The 14,407-nt window shown below is 40.8% G+C and overlaps 2 protein-coding genes across 3 annotated transcripts; both read right to left on the minus strand.

Moving 5' to 3' along the window:
- Positions 1-797: 797 nt before the first annotated feature.
- dnaaf4 (dynein axonemal assembly factor 4) lies at positions 798-4,613 on the minus strand. 2 transcript variants are annotated; one of them, XM_064993081.1, is made up of 9 exons: positions 4,403-4,613; positions 4,133-4,252; positions 3,325-3,458; positions 3,030-3,246; positions 2,783-2,928; positions 2,046-2,155; positions 1,806-1,959; positions 1,581-1,686; positions 798-1,034 (listed from the first exon to the last, which is right to left on the minus strand). In XM_064993081.1, exons 1-9 carry the CDS (start codon positions 4,497-4,499, stop codon positions 922-924), a joined length of 1,197 nt encoding a protein of 398 aa, XP_064849153.1. In that variant the 5' UTR covers positions 4,500-4,613; the 3' UTR covers positions 798-921. The 2 variants fall into 2 exon arrangements, with proteins under 2 accessions (XP_064849153.1, XP_064849144.1); XM_064993072.1 differs by having other exon boundaries at positions 4,133-4,280.
- A 4,085-nt stretch (positions 4,614-8,698) lies between these two features.
- On the minus strand, positions 8,699-13,707 carry LOC135558888 (pygopus homolog 1-like). Its single transcript, XM_064993092.1, has 3 exons — positions 13,556-13,707; positions 11,822-11,907; positions 8,699-11,591 (listed from the first exon to the last, which is right to left on the minus strand). The coding sequence occupies exons 1-3, from the start codon at positions 13,602-13,604 to the stop codon at positions 10,392-10,394; spliced, it is 1,335 nt and encodes a 444-aa protein (XP_064849164.1). The 5' UTR covers positions 13,605-13,707; the 3' UTR covers positions 8,699-10,391.
- Positions 13,708-14,407: the final 700 nt, after the last annotated feature.

Genomic DNA, 14,407 nt, shown 5'->3' on the forward strand with positions numbered 1-14,407 from the left:
TGTCAACAACAAAAAATGTATGTCTTATTTGCTACATTGGCAGAACATCTCTCAATTGAATACAGTCGGTTGACGTCAACAACCCTCATTACTATTTTTTTTAAGTGTTAAAATAATGAGATGTATCAACCATCGCCCCCCCCCCATTTTGCGAAAATCGAGTTTGGGAAACCCTGAACTATTTGATATTTTTTTTGTTATCACCTGACATTCTAGGTAGACTGGTAGGCCTTGGCAACAATGTCGGCTCCTCAACAGCAGGAACAAAACAGAGCCCTGTGTGCAAACCCTGGGAATCCTGTTTTCTCATGTATGATGACCCCAGTGGTTAAAAACAATTCTCCTGTGCCATGGGCAAAGCCTCAAAGCCCCTTCTACAAGACCACCTCAAGTGACTATGGAATTAGATCTCCAACATTTGAATCATCACCCTGTACCTACCACCCACTTTCACAAAGATTCACAGAAGACCTTGGGAACTGTGGGATGTTACGTGACAACTCCTTCAATACAAGTCTTGATCGAAGCAGGGTATATGACTGCCCTAATTTGCAAAACACTATCTGATTTGATTGATATGGTATAACATTGTCTTGGTGTTGATTAAACTAGCTGGTGGACCTTCACTCCATTGACAATGATTGGTGTCCTGAAAATGCATTTGTGCTGTACATTTAAGTTCTACAATATGCATGTTGTATCATTCTACTTACACACAAAGTAAAGCATAGTTTTACTTGCACTCATGTTATTTGTGACATACAGAAACACACTAATAGCTGGTGACGTAAAGCAAGTTACAATGTTTGACTTTTTTATTGTATCACTATAAACACATTAGGCTACACTGAACAGGTGGGCTATCAGCATTCATTGTAGTGTTCCTCATTGCAAAAATATATATGAATGTATTAAAAAATATCATTCAGGACAGGGTGCACTCCCTTGGATGATTTGTCTGATTTTGTGTGTGTCAGCTTGTAGAGTTTCATTTTGAGGATCAATCGTCAAAGCAGCCTGGTAATCTTGAAGACCTATGAAAATATTTCCAAGAGAAAAAAAGTTTAGCTGACTGCACCGGCCATGGTAGGCATAGGCTGCTAAACCAGCTATCCCTACTTCCAAGCCTAGGATATCCACAGCTGCATTATTTCAGTCACAAGGCCAGACGGCTTGTCATTCGGGGCAGAACAAACAAATCTACTTTTTAGCCAGCAGAGGTCAGTGTTAGAGGGTAAAGTACAAAACACCCATCTCTGGGGCTACAGTACATAAATAATCTTTACATTGTTTTTTTATTTAACGAGGCAAGTCAGTTAAGAACAAATTCTATTTACAATTACAGCCTACACCGGCCAAACCCGGACAACGCTGGTCCAATTGTGCACTGCCCTATGGGACTCCCAATCCTGGCCGGTTGTGATACAGCCTGGATTCGAACCAGGGTGTCTGTAGTGACACCTCTAGCACTGAGATGCAGTGTATTGTGCAAAGTATTCTCTTTTTTGCATTTCACTTGTCCAAGTATGAATAACAATGAGGTCTAAAATAGAACGTGCAAAAGTTGATGTTGCACAGACCTTCAGTATAGAGCTCCAGTTCACAAAAAGCTGTGCCTCGTCTTACATGAGCTCTTGTTCTGGCACCTGCATTGCCAGCCACAGGTGGCGTCAACAGATCAAGTGCCTGCAATGAAAGATTGTGTGTATGAAGAAACATTGTAATGTCATGTTCTATACAACAATCTCTCTTACCAATGCTGTTGAGTAAAATGAAACATTTACACAAGGAAGATGAATACTGACCCAAGAGGAATCCTCAATAGCTTTATGAAGATTCCTTAGTTTCAAGTGACAAGCAGCACGGTTTGAATACATGGCAGGAATCTTTCTGTTAAGCTTTATGGCAAGGCTGTAAGCATTGATCGCAGCCAAGTAGTTACCTGTTGCAAACAATTTGCTGAAAAACATGGAGGGAAGACATTTAATATTAACGCTATGCTTCATTGTTCTTATGATCACTGATTAGCTGATTAGCCTACTTACTCTCCTTTCTCCTTTAACCAGTCAGGGTTCCTCTCTTCTTCTGTCAGGTCCTTCAGCTCTGCCAGGTTTACATTTATTGCCCTTCTGGCCTCGGCCTGCTTCTGAAGCCACTGTTTCAAAAGAACACATTCATATGATTGGGTTGGCTTGATAAAATGTTTTTTTTTTAAATGAAACCACATGATGCTACCTCCCAATATGGAACCGAGAATGGACAAACGCATCCCGTGCCCATAGCTTAAAGTAAAGACAAAGCAATCAATACCCATACTTCAAGGGAAATTCCACCACTTTTCATTGTCTCCGGCAGAATACCAGCATTTACATATGTGAAAATGGTGCGTTTAAGTAAAAACATTCTACCCAACGTCATAATCAAAAGTGAAAACATTTTAAAAAGTGTTTTTCAAACACTCCCAGTGACGTGGGGAGAAAGAATATACCTTCCCTCTGGCAAGAAACTCAATGCAGGTTTTGAAAATCCAGTTTTCTGGCTTTTAATCCTACCCTGTGATGTCACAGAGAAGCATTTTTAGGACAGTTATATTTTTAACCACAGATCATATAAACGTTCTGTTTTAGCATACAGTATGTAGACACTGGTATGGTTCTGCAGATAATGGATATGAGGTCAAAAAGTTGTGGAATTGCTCTTTAATAAACCACAGTTCCAAAGATTCACTGATGAAAAAAACTGGTTAATACTTGAAAGTGGAAAGGGAAAAATGAGTTTACACCTCTTCCTCCTCTGGTACTCTTGATTCTCGTAGAGCTGTGGGAAACACTCGTGGTGTGAACTTGATTTGAATGTTGCCTGTGGATCTTGGAGCTGGCAAATCCACCTGTTTTTTCTTGCTGATTGATTGAACAATGTTTTTCTGATCTATGTAAGAAACAAGCAGATATTCATTACAGAATACTCAACCAATCAACAAACTTATGATTGCAGAGTGTACAATTCGATTGTACCAGAGTTTTATTTACCATGCATGACCTTGCATTGGTCTGATGTTCTGGGTACATGCATCTTTTCTGATTTGCTTTGTTTGTCAACCTTGGTTCTCTGACTTTGTAGCTTTCGTTGGGCCTCCTCCTCTGCTATTTGCCTCTGCTTCAGTTTCCATGCCTCCAACTGTGCTGTTGCTTTCTCACATTCATCATCCTTAATTTTCTGGATCTTGGCTCTCCCCTCTTCTTCAAGCTGAAAATATTAAATAACTGAAAATTAAGATGTATTCTTAGCACAAATTTCAGAGAATATATTTTACAAGTGTATCACCTTCATCATGGTCTCCAGTGCATATTTTCTTTCTTCTTGTGTTTTCGTGGCTTTGGCTTTTGACTCGGCAGCAAGCTTTGCCTGGGCTTTCAAGAGTGCTCTTTCCCTGATCTCTCTCGATTTGTCTTTGTCATCTAAAACAGATAAACACACACTAACAAGAGCCTTATATCTTCTTTGCGTAATAATACCAATCAGGATCAAATGTAATACATACAATTAAGTTGTAAAATACTGTGACTACTTTGCATAATGTATTGCAGCTACTTTATGCACCCATGTCCATGGCGTTGTTGAATAGTTGTTTCTGTTTGGCTTTAAGGGCATTCTAGAGCGTGCATTATTTCCCTATAAGGCACACGGTATATCAGCAGGGTAGAATTCAATGGCTTTAGTTCTTACAAGTTCTATGTTTTGAGCTGCTTTTGAGAGTAAAAGTAGAATTGAAATCATTATTGGCATTGCTGAATTCGATTTCAATAATAGCATGCGAGGACTGATGGTTTGGTTAGCTAAACTAGCAAGTCTGTTTGTTTAGTTACCAAGGCAACTACTGTAGCTAGCCTATCTAGTAAACTTGCTCGCTACTTCAGTGGATGTTGAACACATTTCCAGCAAAAGTGTAGCCATGGTATAAAAGGGATATCAACTCGGGGCTCTCAATGCGTTCACTGGAAAATAAAGCAACTCCATGGAAGGTTTATTTCACTCTGCTAGCGCGTTATTTTCAAATACATAGCCCCTCGTCGAGAATCACTTACATAGCTAATTAGACTAATATGTACATTGCTGTTAGCTAATGACTTACTGTTATTAATCACAAGGTGCTCCCACAGTCTCTCCTCCTTTTTCTGCAATGTGAAAACTGCAACTCCATTTCCAATTTTTGCTGTGCTTTTGTCATCATCTATCGGCTCAGACAGGAATGCTTCAAATAAAAACGGGGGGAAATGTACCTAAATGAAGGAGGCAAACTGATTACCAAAGCAATTGCCCATCTACTACTGTTGTTAACATTTAGGTAGGTACTAGTTAACTTTAGCGAGCTAGCTTTAGGGTGTTTCCAAAAAACCTTTACCTTCAGATATTCGTCTGTGGAAACGATATCTACTTTCCCAACCTTTACTCCTTTTAATGGTACATTTATGTAAACAATCGTTTCTGTCTGTGTCCATGTGTAATCTTTGACAATCAAAGGCATTTCAAACAAATGTATAGTTAACTTTGATTTGCTAAATTGCTATGAGTGTGTGGTGGTAGCTACAACTTTGGCAGTTGCCAAGGAAGAAGTAAAGTTGTTTCCGCGAACGATTGGTGTACTTCCTGTTTCAAAGTTTATCTCCTGTTAAAGGGCCACTGCCAGGCCAACCTGCTTTCAGATCCTAGAGCCCAGCTGGACTTGAAAGGTTGAAGCAAAGAATATCTGACAGTTCTAAATGTTCTGATGTCGTTCCTAGTGCTCTAATGGGCGATTTTTTTTAAAGGTCTGTTTTGAAGGTGTAAATCTGAGAGCCCAACATTTTCACACATGAAAGCGAAGACACGATTTCAAAGTTGTATTTCTTAAAATAAGTTTTGCAATAAAATCTTTGTTAATTTAGAAAAAGAGTTTGTGGCATTTGTAATATTAGTGCATACATTCATTATAAAGAACAGAATACAAAACAAATTAACAAATGAAGCTTTAGGTCATTGGAGAAATGAAACCATATTGTTCATGTTACAGAGGCTCATATCTAATCTATTACCAGACCTCGCAATTGAGCCCTGTTTGCCATTTTTTTTATACCTCTGCACAATTATCATAAAACCACAATCAAATTGTTGTAACTATGAGTGAAATTAACATTTGAGATCATGTACCGGTACATTCAATATCCTAAAGGTAATATAATCAGGTGCTCATTTGAAAATTATATCCTTTTTTGTGGCCAATCGATGTGGGAAAATACAAATACTTAATGTGCATGTACAATGAACATACAGGTTATTCATACATTACATACTAATAAACAACATTTGAAAATGTCAAGAAAATAAGGTATCTTGTGTGAAAAAATGAGCTTGAAAATCAAGCTAACTGCACTTTGCAAACAACGAGATATGTAAGTGGAGTTGTTATTCTGTAAGGAACGTACTTATGAAATAACATTTTGGTACATGACCATTTTTGTGTTAAATTGAACCATTCTCAATTCATTAGGAATGGGGTCATAATATATTATTCCTATAAACATGATCAATATTTTGATCACACAATATTCAGCCTTGTCACAAACGGCTAATAAATTAACAGTCAACACCATACAAATGCAGTTTTTTCACTTGATGTATTTAAGCAAAATATCTAAAAGTGATGATGTATTAAAACAATTGTAAGGCTGTTGATCCTGATGTTAGCACTGAATCAACAGTAAATATTAACTGCTTGTTCGTAGCAGATCAAAAAGTAAGCAAACATTGATACAATTACATTATACAAAATTGAGCACAGTACTATTCACAATGCCACATTGAGTAGTTTAAAAAGTTGTTGAGTAGTTTTGATCAGTAGTTTTGATTTGGTTTATAGAAGATTTAGATTTTTGTTTTTAAATGACTGACCATATGAAAACGAATCTCTGAACAATATCAACTACCAACATTTATGTCTGATGGGCCGAAGCCTAACTTGAGCAATGTACTCCCATAGAAAGTAGGCGGGATATATTTATTATAAACTCAAACATCCCCTCACTGTCAACTGTGTTTATTTTCAGCAAACTTTAACATGTGTAGATGTTAACATGTGTACATTTTTTGAACAAGTTCCACAGACATGTGACTAACAGAAATGGAATAATGTGTCCCTGAACAAAGGGAGGGGGGGGGGGGTAAAAATCAAAAGTAACAGTCAGTATCTGTTGTGGCCACCAGCTGCTTTAAGTACTGCAGTGCATCTCATCATGGACTGCACCAGATTTGCCAGTTCTGGCTGTGAGATGTTACCCCACTCTTCCACCAAGGCAACTGCAAGTTCCCGGACATTTCTGGGTGGAATGGCCCTAGCCCTCACCCTCCGATCCAATAGGTCCCAGATGTGCTCAATGGGATTGAGATCCGGGCTCTTCGCTGGCCATGGCAGAACACTGACATTCCTGGCTTGCAGGAAATCACGCACAGAACAGGCAGTATGACTGGTGGCATTGTCATGCTGGAGGGTCATGTCAGGATGAGCCTGCAGAAAGGGTACCACATGAGGAAGGAGGATGTCTTCCCTGTAACACACAGCGTTGAGATTGCCTGCAATGACAACAAGCTCAGTCCGATGATGCTGTGACACACCGCCCGAGACCATGACGGACCTTCCACCTCCAACTCGATCCCTCTCAAGAGTACAGGCCTCGGTGTAACACTCATTCCTTCGACGATAAACGCGAATCCGACCATCACCCCTGGTGAGACAAAACCGTCCTGTCTGGTCCAGCGACGGTGGGACTGTGCCCATAGGAGACGTTGTTGCCGGTGATGTCTGGTGAGGACCTGCCTTACAACAGGCCTATAAGCTCTGTCCAGACTCTCTCAGGCTATTACGGACAGTCTGAGCACTGATGGAGGGATTGTGCGTTCCTGGTGTATTGGCAGTTGTTGTTGCCATCCTGTACCTGTCCCGCAGGTGTGATGTTCAGATGTACCGATCCTGAGCAGGTGTTGTTACACGTGGTCTGCTACTGCGAGGACGATCAGCTGACGTCCTGTCTCCCTGTAGTGCTGTCACAGTACGGACATTGCAATTTATTGCCCTGGCCAAATCTGCAGTCCTCATGCCTCTTTGCAGCATGCCTAAGGCACGTTCACACAAATGAGCAGGGACCCTGGCCATCTTTCTTTTGGTGTTTTTCAGAGTCAGTAGAAAGTCCTCTTTAGTGTCCTAAGTTTTCATAACTGTGACCTTAATTGCCTACCCTCTGTAAGCTGCAAACAATTTGAAAACATACACTGCTCAAAAAAATAAAGGGAACACTAAAATAACACATCCTAGATCAGAATGAATGAAATATTTTTATTAAATATTTTTTTCTTTACATAGTTGAACCCATGGAGGTCTGGATTTGGAGTCGCACTCAAAATGAAAGTGGAAAACCACACTACAGGCTGATCCAACTTTGATGTAATGTCCTTAAAACAAATCAAAATGAGGCTCAGTAGTGTGCGTGGCCTCCACATGCCTGTATGACCTCTGTACAACACCTGATGAGGTGGCGAATAGTCTCCTGAGATATCTCCTCCCAGACCTGGACTAAAGCATCTGCCAACTCCTGGACAGTCTGTGGTGCAACGTGGCGTTGGTGGATGGAGCGAGACATGATGTCCCAGATGTGGTCAATTGGATTCAGGTCTGGGGAACGGGCGGGCCAGTCCATAGCATCAATGCCTTCCTCTTGCAGGAACTGCTGACACACTCCGGCCACATGAGGTCTAGCATTGTCTTGCATTAGGAGGAACCCTAATGCAGAACGCAGAATGTTCTCCACGGCGTCTCCAGACTCTGTCATATCTGTCACATGTGCTCAGTGTCAACCTTCTTTCGTCTGTGAAGAGCACAGGGCGCCAGTGGCGAATTTGCTAATCTTTGTGTTCTCTGGCAAATGCCAAACATCCTGCACGGTGTTGGGCTGTAAGCTCAACCCCCACCTGGGGACGTCGGACCCTCATACCACCCTCATGGAGTCTGTTTCTGACCGTTTGAGCAGACACATGCTGGAGGTCATTTTGCAGGGCTCTGGCAGTGCTCCTCCTGCTCCTCCTTGCACAAAGGCGGAGGTAGCGGTCCCTGCTGCTGGGTTGTTGCCCTCCTACGGCCTCCTCCACGTCTCCTGATGTACTGGCCTGTCTCCTGGTAGCGCCTCCATGCTCTGGACACTACGCTGACAGACACAGCAAACCTTCTTGCCACTGCTCGCATTGATGTGCCATCCTGGATGAGCTGCACTACCTGAGCCACTTGTGTGGGTTGTAGACTCCGTCTCCTGCTACCAGTAGAGTGAAAGCACCGCCAGCATTCAAAAGTGACCAAAACATCAGCCAGGAAGCATAGCAACTGAGAAGTGGTCTGAAGTCACCACCTGCAGAACCACTCCTTTATTGGGGGTGTCTTTCTAATTGCCTAGAACTTCCACCTGTTGTCTATTCCATTTGCACAACAGCATGTGACATTTATTGTCAATCAGTGTTGCTTCCTAAGTGGACAGTTTGATTTCATAGAAGTGTGATTGACTTGGAGTTACATTGTGTTGTTTAAGTGTTTATTTTTTTGAACAGTGTATTTAGTTTACTTTAAGCTACTTCTAAAACTGCCTTCCCTATTTGCAAAAATGGAAGCCATGCTTGAAACTATATTTTGACAAAGAAGTTTATTTTGAACCAAGGTTATTTTCCCTTTATGCAGTAAGCATGTCTCTTAGTACTAATTATCATATTATTTTACCTTTCCAAAATGAAAACAAAATATAAAGAAATGTTGATTTTAAATGCATTATGTTTGCGCAAAAATAATACAATTAAAGCAAAGTACACACATACTAAAAACATTTTTAGAGCATTATACATGTCTTTTATATAATAGGTTAATTTAAATGAGATTAATCTGTATACTGTTTTACAAAGTAACTTCATTAAGGCTCTAAATACATTCAATATCAACAGTTTAAAAAAACATACATGGATCGTTCCACAAAATGAGTGCCTTTTGCGTCCCTTTGGTATTTTACATAGAAATTGTGCATCAATATTGAATTTCAAAAGCCTGTTATATTCAAAGGTGTGCCCTTTAATATAGACCACATGGATTTTTTTCAGATTTTTTTTATGAATGAAGACTTGCTAAAGTGCCAAAATTCTGCATTTTGACATGTTCCTCCGTGCACTCTGACTTCCAGGAAGAATTTAACCTACAAAACCCTAAGATTTATCCAAGTTTAAACCATAATTGTAAAGCCCTAGTTATTTTATTTGCTTTGACAAAGTCATTTTATGAAGATTATTTAATGTGATTGGTGAATAATTTTAAGGTAAAAACACAACAACCTGGCATTCATTTTAAGGTCAACCCTGTTATGCAAAACGATTCCTTTAAAAAAAAGGAAAAGAAACATTGAACATCTAATAGTCAAATCCTATTGTAAAATCAGGTAAGCTGGTTCTACTCTTTTTGGCCATTTTCTGGTGTTCTGTGGGAGCATAACACGTTAACCCTGTTACCCATAGATAGATTAAACAGGCAATTGTTTTGGGGAACATTTATACTTTTTTCTTAAGCTTGCATTCAATTGCCCCTCCCTGTTGCACACACAACTTCCATTTCCCCTGTCACGAGGGGATTTATGTCTGATTTAAGATGACATCTTCAACCCTGTTACTTTCAAACATTTTTTTTTCTTCTCACCAAGTTATACACCTCAAAAGGCATCGAATTGGTGGAACAACCCACATGTATCGAATCATTTATTCAAAATGTATCAGATCCAATTCTAGTTGTATAGCATACAGTACAGGTGTATGGCTTTGGAACACCACTCCAGGTGTGACTATCAACGTTTTGGGAAACAATCATACTGCTCAAAATCTGTCAAACAATAACAGAAATTGAAAAAAAATATATGATTAAAACGTTGAATACGTTTGCATCCGTCAATCAGTTAACCTTTCCGGATAGCTTACTCATACTGATGTTATAATAACTTATATAAACCATAGGCCAGGAAAGTTGAGTGAAACAGTAAGGACCTTGTTAAGAGAATGACATTATTGTGGTCAACATGGCCAATGGTACCTGCCCAAAAATAGGGAATACATATGACATTAAAGAGAACTTCAGTCTAGCTCTTGCATCGGTCTAAGCAGGGGACAGACACTGCTATCCAAATTATACCAAATCTCAAATAAAACAACAAAATGGTAAAAATGTAACCCTTCGTAAACCCTACATAAAAATGTAAGGAAAAATCACCAACAAAGGAAGTATAGCAAAGGAAATAGTATAACCAGTATATTAATAATGTTACTGATGGCCCATATTCATGACCATATCACTCGCTGTTAACTGTTGGCTGCTGCCCTGCTGGCTTCCCTGTTATCTCCTTTGTTCTATGGAGCTGTGCCCCTTTCTCCTCCATGCAGATGTCACAGCCCCACACTGCCGACACCTCTGCTGTCAACAGGTTATAAGCTGTCTCAGTCATTCCAGTACAAACCCTGTGGAACCATTTTTGACATGAGGCCTCACACAGGATAGCTTCCTGGTCATCATTCACTTCATTCAGGCATATTCCACATGGAAACACAGGATCTGTGGAGGAGTGGCTAGGCCTGTTGGGATGCATCAGTGTCTTATTGATGACCACACCACCACCTCCATTGCTTCTACTCCGCTCCAGGGGGGCTGCCTCCATGTGCCTGCCTGACTGTGGGGACTTCTTCAGAGAATCATTATTGGGATGGATGATGCCGTTGATTTTCTCTGTGGTGTTAGGCTGACTTGCACCCTGACAGACCAGGGCGTCTCTATTCTTTGATTTCAGGTCGACAGAGTTTTTCTGACCCATGATCTCCTCTGAGCCATGGCTTCGTTTCCGTGGAGATGTATTCTGGGATGTACTTTTGCTTGACACCACCTCACTCATGTCCTGTTTAGGTGTGGGTGTATTGGACTGGGCAAAGCTGTTGTTTTGTTGCTGCCAAATAAAACCGGGACTAGAGTCCATGCCGGGTCCGGGAGGTGGATTCCCAATTGGGATGACCGCTGATCTAAAGCTCGGGCCCATGTCAGGAGAAGTGCTCTGGGTCACATTATGCAGATGCACCTGATTTAAGTTGCCACGGGGACCTGGTCTGAAAGATTGATTGGGTGGAAGTGGCATGATACTGTTGTTGTTTAAAGGTGGATGGTTACCATAATTGGGATTTTCATGGTAACCATAGTTAAAGCCGGGGGGTCGATTGAACCCCATGCCCATTTGAGTCTGGGCAAAAGGGTGGAGCTGGTTTCGTATCTGGTAGGGACCCCTGTAAGAAGAGGGCATCCTATTGGGCATGAGGTGGTCCATCCTGGGCAGGCCATAGCCACTGCAGCCAGGGTAGTGCGGGTTGCCAAAATATGGGTTCCCAGAGGACAGAGGCTTGAAAGATGGTGCGTTGTAGTTGTCATCAAAAGGATTGGCAGCCACTAGGTGGTCGGCACTTCGGTTTGGTGATGGAGCATACTCAGATAGGGGAGCGAAGAAAGGAGCCTGGGGACACACATGAAAAGGCAATGATAAAGGTAGTTATTACAGAACTATGTAAGCAGCATAGAGAACTTCTCAAAAGTTTGATGAATAATTGAGCAGCATATTAGTTTTGTCTTGAAATAACATTGTTTGACTGAATGAGTTTGGTCAATATTGGAAACCACAAGATTTTTGACCTATACAAAGAAAGGGAATCTCAGAAAGTTAGACTATTGACTCTTGTATTTTACCTGTGCGTTCGACTTGCACTTTTTCTTGTCTGGGCTATCCAGCAGAGCACCCGGCCCTCCTAGATCATCAAGCCCACCATCTCCACCTGAGAAGGAAAACCACACAAAATGTTATACAGCCATATAAAATGCAGGTTTCCCATTAAACTACAAGGCACACTTTTCACTCTGACAGACATTGTATAGAAAACTTACTTGTGGCATGCCAATATGTTGAACAACACAGAACTTGTTTAATTTTCTCATGAATGGCTTATTGCCTACACCTTCGTGAAGTCCATGTGAAAGCAGTGTCAGGATTAAATTATAAGAAAGGCTGGCTGCACACTGTTTTCATGTAGTTTAACCAGATTTCAATGGTCCAATCTTCTCCATTGAGAAGAATCTAAAATGTTTGGCAGCTTGCTGCCCCTATCACATTGTCCAAGTTGCCCCTATGATATTTTTTTATTTTACCTTCATTTAACTGGGCAAGTCAGTTAAGAACAAATTATTATTTTCAATGACGACCTAGGAACGGTGGGTTAACTGCCTGTTCAGGGGCAGAACGACAGATTTGTACCTTGTCAGCTCGGGGATATGAACTTGTGACCTTTCGGTTAGTCCAACGCTCTAACCACTAGGCTACCCTGCCGCCCCATGCGGCAAGCTGTAAACTCATGTAACCTAAGTATGGTATAGTCAGTATACTTGGTAACCAGAACCAAATTACCAGTAGTCAGCAGTAGCATCTCCTCCTCTCCAGGGTATATTACCACGATAGATCAATACAGTAGAACTCTGTAACTCACCCCTTTAAAGTAGTGTACTAAATAGGCAATATGATGCCATTTGGGGCCTAACCCTGGTCTATAGAGTTCTTGACAGCCTCCCAGTCTTCATACACGGTCGATAACCAACATCCTCCTAAAGGCTCCTCAAGGATGCAAAGGTACATTAAAGGCTCAATCACAAAGACGTGTTGGATTGTTATGCCGCTACAATGGCTGGTATCTATTATCTACTGGGTTGGGGGGGGGGGGGTCATACTGGCCTGGTATCTGTTATCTACTGGGTCATACTGGGCTCTTATCTATTAGCCTATACACACAGCTCTGTAAATATGTCAAATATGTAACAGTTTTTCAATGCTATTAAAACCACCAAAATCTTCTCCTTTGGTGGGCTAGTTTGTGTAATAGTTATAAAAAATAAATAAATTGCAAAACAGTAGGCTAGCTCTTGTATGATAGCCTACAGTAGACTACTGGCGCATGTGATGAATGATCATCAATGTTTTCAATTTCTGTAGCCTATATCTTGTTGTTATAAATAAATAGGGCCTACAGTTTATGCAACATAATTTGTCCCACAGAGGTAAAACAGACAGTCGGTTAACTAAATGCACTTCATGTATCGTTCACGGCAATAGAAAACCTCAGCTGGCAACATAAAACAAAAACTTCGTGGCAGTTCCAAATTTGCGAACACATTCCGATAGTGAAAGTTTTGTTGAACTTTCCACGTCAGCAAGGTAAATTAGATTTGGATAGTTTACGATATTTTTTTTCAACTGAAAATGCCAGCGCTGTTTATTTATTTGGAGTTTCATTCAATACTTCAAAGGCCTTGAGGTAGGCCGATAAGCTCCTTCAACGTCGTAATTATGGTCGAGACTTGTGTGCAGCGTGTCGTGCCCCACAGACAGCAACATACCACGCGCAGGAAGGGAAAAATATCGAAAACGCGCATTACCTCGGGTTCTTTTGAGCGAGAAGGTATCTTTATCCTGTTCTTTTGACATTACAGAGCTTCTTACATGACTCAAACGTGCACAATTGTGCTGAAAAGGTAACAGTACCCGACCGCTCTCTCCCCCCAGGAGCAATCACAACTATCAGTGTGACGAGGATAGCTGCAATCGCTTGCAAAGTTTGGGAGGAGCAGACAAATTCAACTTCATGATATCCTGTGTCATGCTGGGAAATTATTGTTAACATTGTATCATTGTCACATATTTCTCCACGTGGCACATGACTGGAACTTGTAAAGCACGGTTAATATTAGATTTTGACAAACGGAACCTTTGTGTGACAGCACAGAGACCCCTCCACATTGGCATGTTGAATGTGTCTGCACTGCCGCTCCGTCAGAAGTGTCGGTGTATTGTGATGAACTGCTGATGTAATGATTCGACTGGGGCGGAAGCTAATAAGCCCAGTCTGATATTTAGTGGCAATATCGGTCTGTCTAATAACTGTTTATTTGAAGTTTATTACATACTTACCACTCTCTTTGGATGAGTTTTGCGCTATTCATTTTCTGAAGTGTTATCTCCTTAGTTATGATGAATTGCAGCCTAATAGGCCTAACTTCTCTACATACTTCAAAAGTTGTTTTTACTCTAGGAATTGGCTACAGTATTTACAAAAAGCAAAATGTTTTACTAAATTAGAATAATAAAGTTGTTGTTTAGGCTACATGATAGATTTTTTTTGTTTCTTTTTCACAGCCATATATGGACAACATTTTTTGGTAGGTTACAGATCTCTCCAAACAGAGGCTCTACTGTCATACACATGGGGTTAAACAATCCATGTATTGACC

The sequence above is a fragment of the Oncorhynchus masou genome, chromosome 2 (genome assembly GCF_036934945.1).
Source record: "Oncorhynchus masou masou isolate Uvic2021 chromosome 2, UVic_Omas_1.1, whole genome shotgun sequence".
NCBI classification, from domain to species: Eukaryota; Metazoa; Chordata; class Actinopteri; order Salmoniformes; family Salmonidae; genus Oncorhynchus; species Oncorhynchus masou.

Excerpts from the sequence above, each read along its gene's own strand:
- dnaaf4 (XM_064993072.1), bottom strand. The coding sequence starts at position 4,525 with ATGCCTTTGATTGTCAAAGATTACACATGGACACAGACAGAAACGATT. Across the intron at positions 2,156-2,782 it reads GAGTACCAGAGGAGGAAGAG|TGGCTTCAGAAGCAGGCCGA; the intron begins GTGTAAACTCAT and ends CTTTTGAAACAG. Across the intron at positions 1,035-1,580 it reads ACTGGAGCTCTATACTGAAG|GTCTTCAAGATTACCAGGCT; the intron begins GTCTGTGCAACA and ends ATATTTTCATAG.
- LOC135558888 (XM_064993092.1), bottom strand. The coding sequence starts at position 13,604 with ATGTCAAAAGAACAGGATAAAGATACCTTCTCGCTCAAAAGAACCCGA. Across the intron at positions 11,908-13,555 it reads CTCGCTCAAAAGAACCCGAG|GTGGAGATGGTGGGCTTGAT; the intron begins GTAATGCGCGTT and ends TTTCCTTCTCAG. Across the intron at positions 11,592-11,821 it reads AGTGCAAGTCGAACGCACAG|GCTCCTTTCTTCGCTCCCCT; the intron begins GTAAAATACAAG and ends GTGTGTCCCCAG.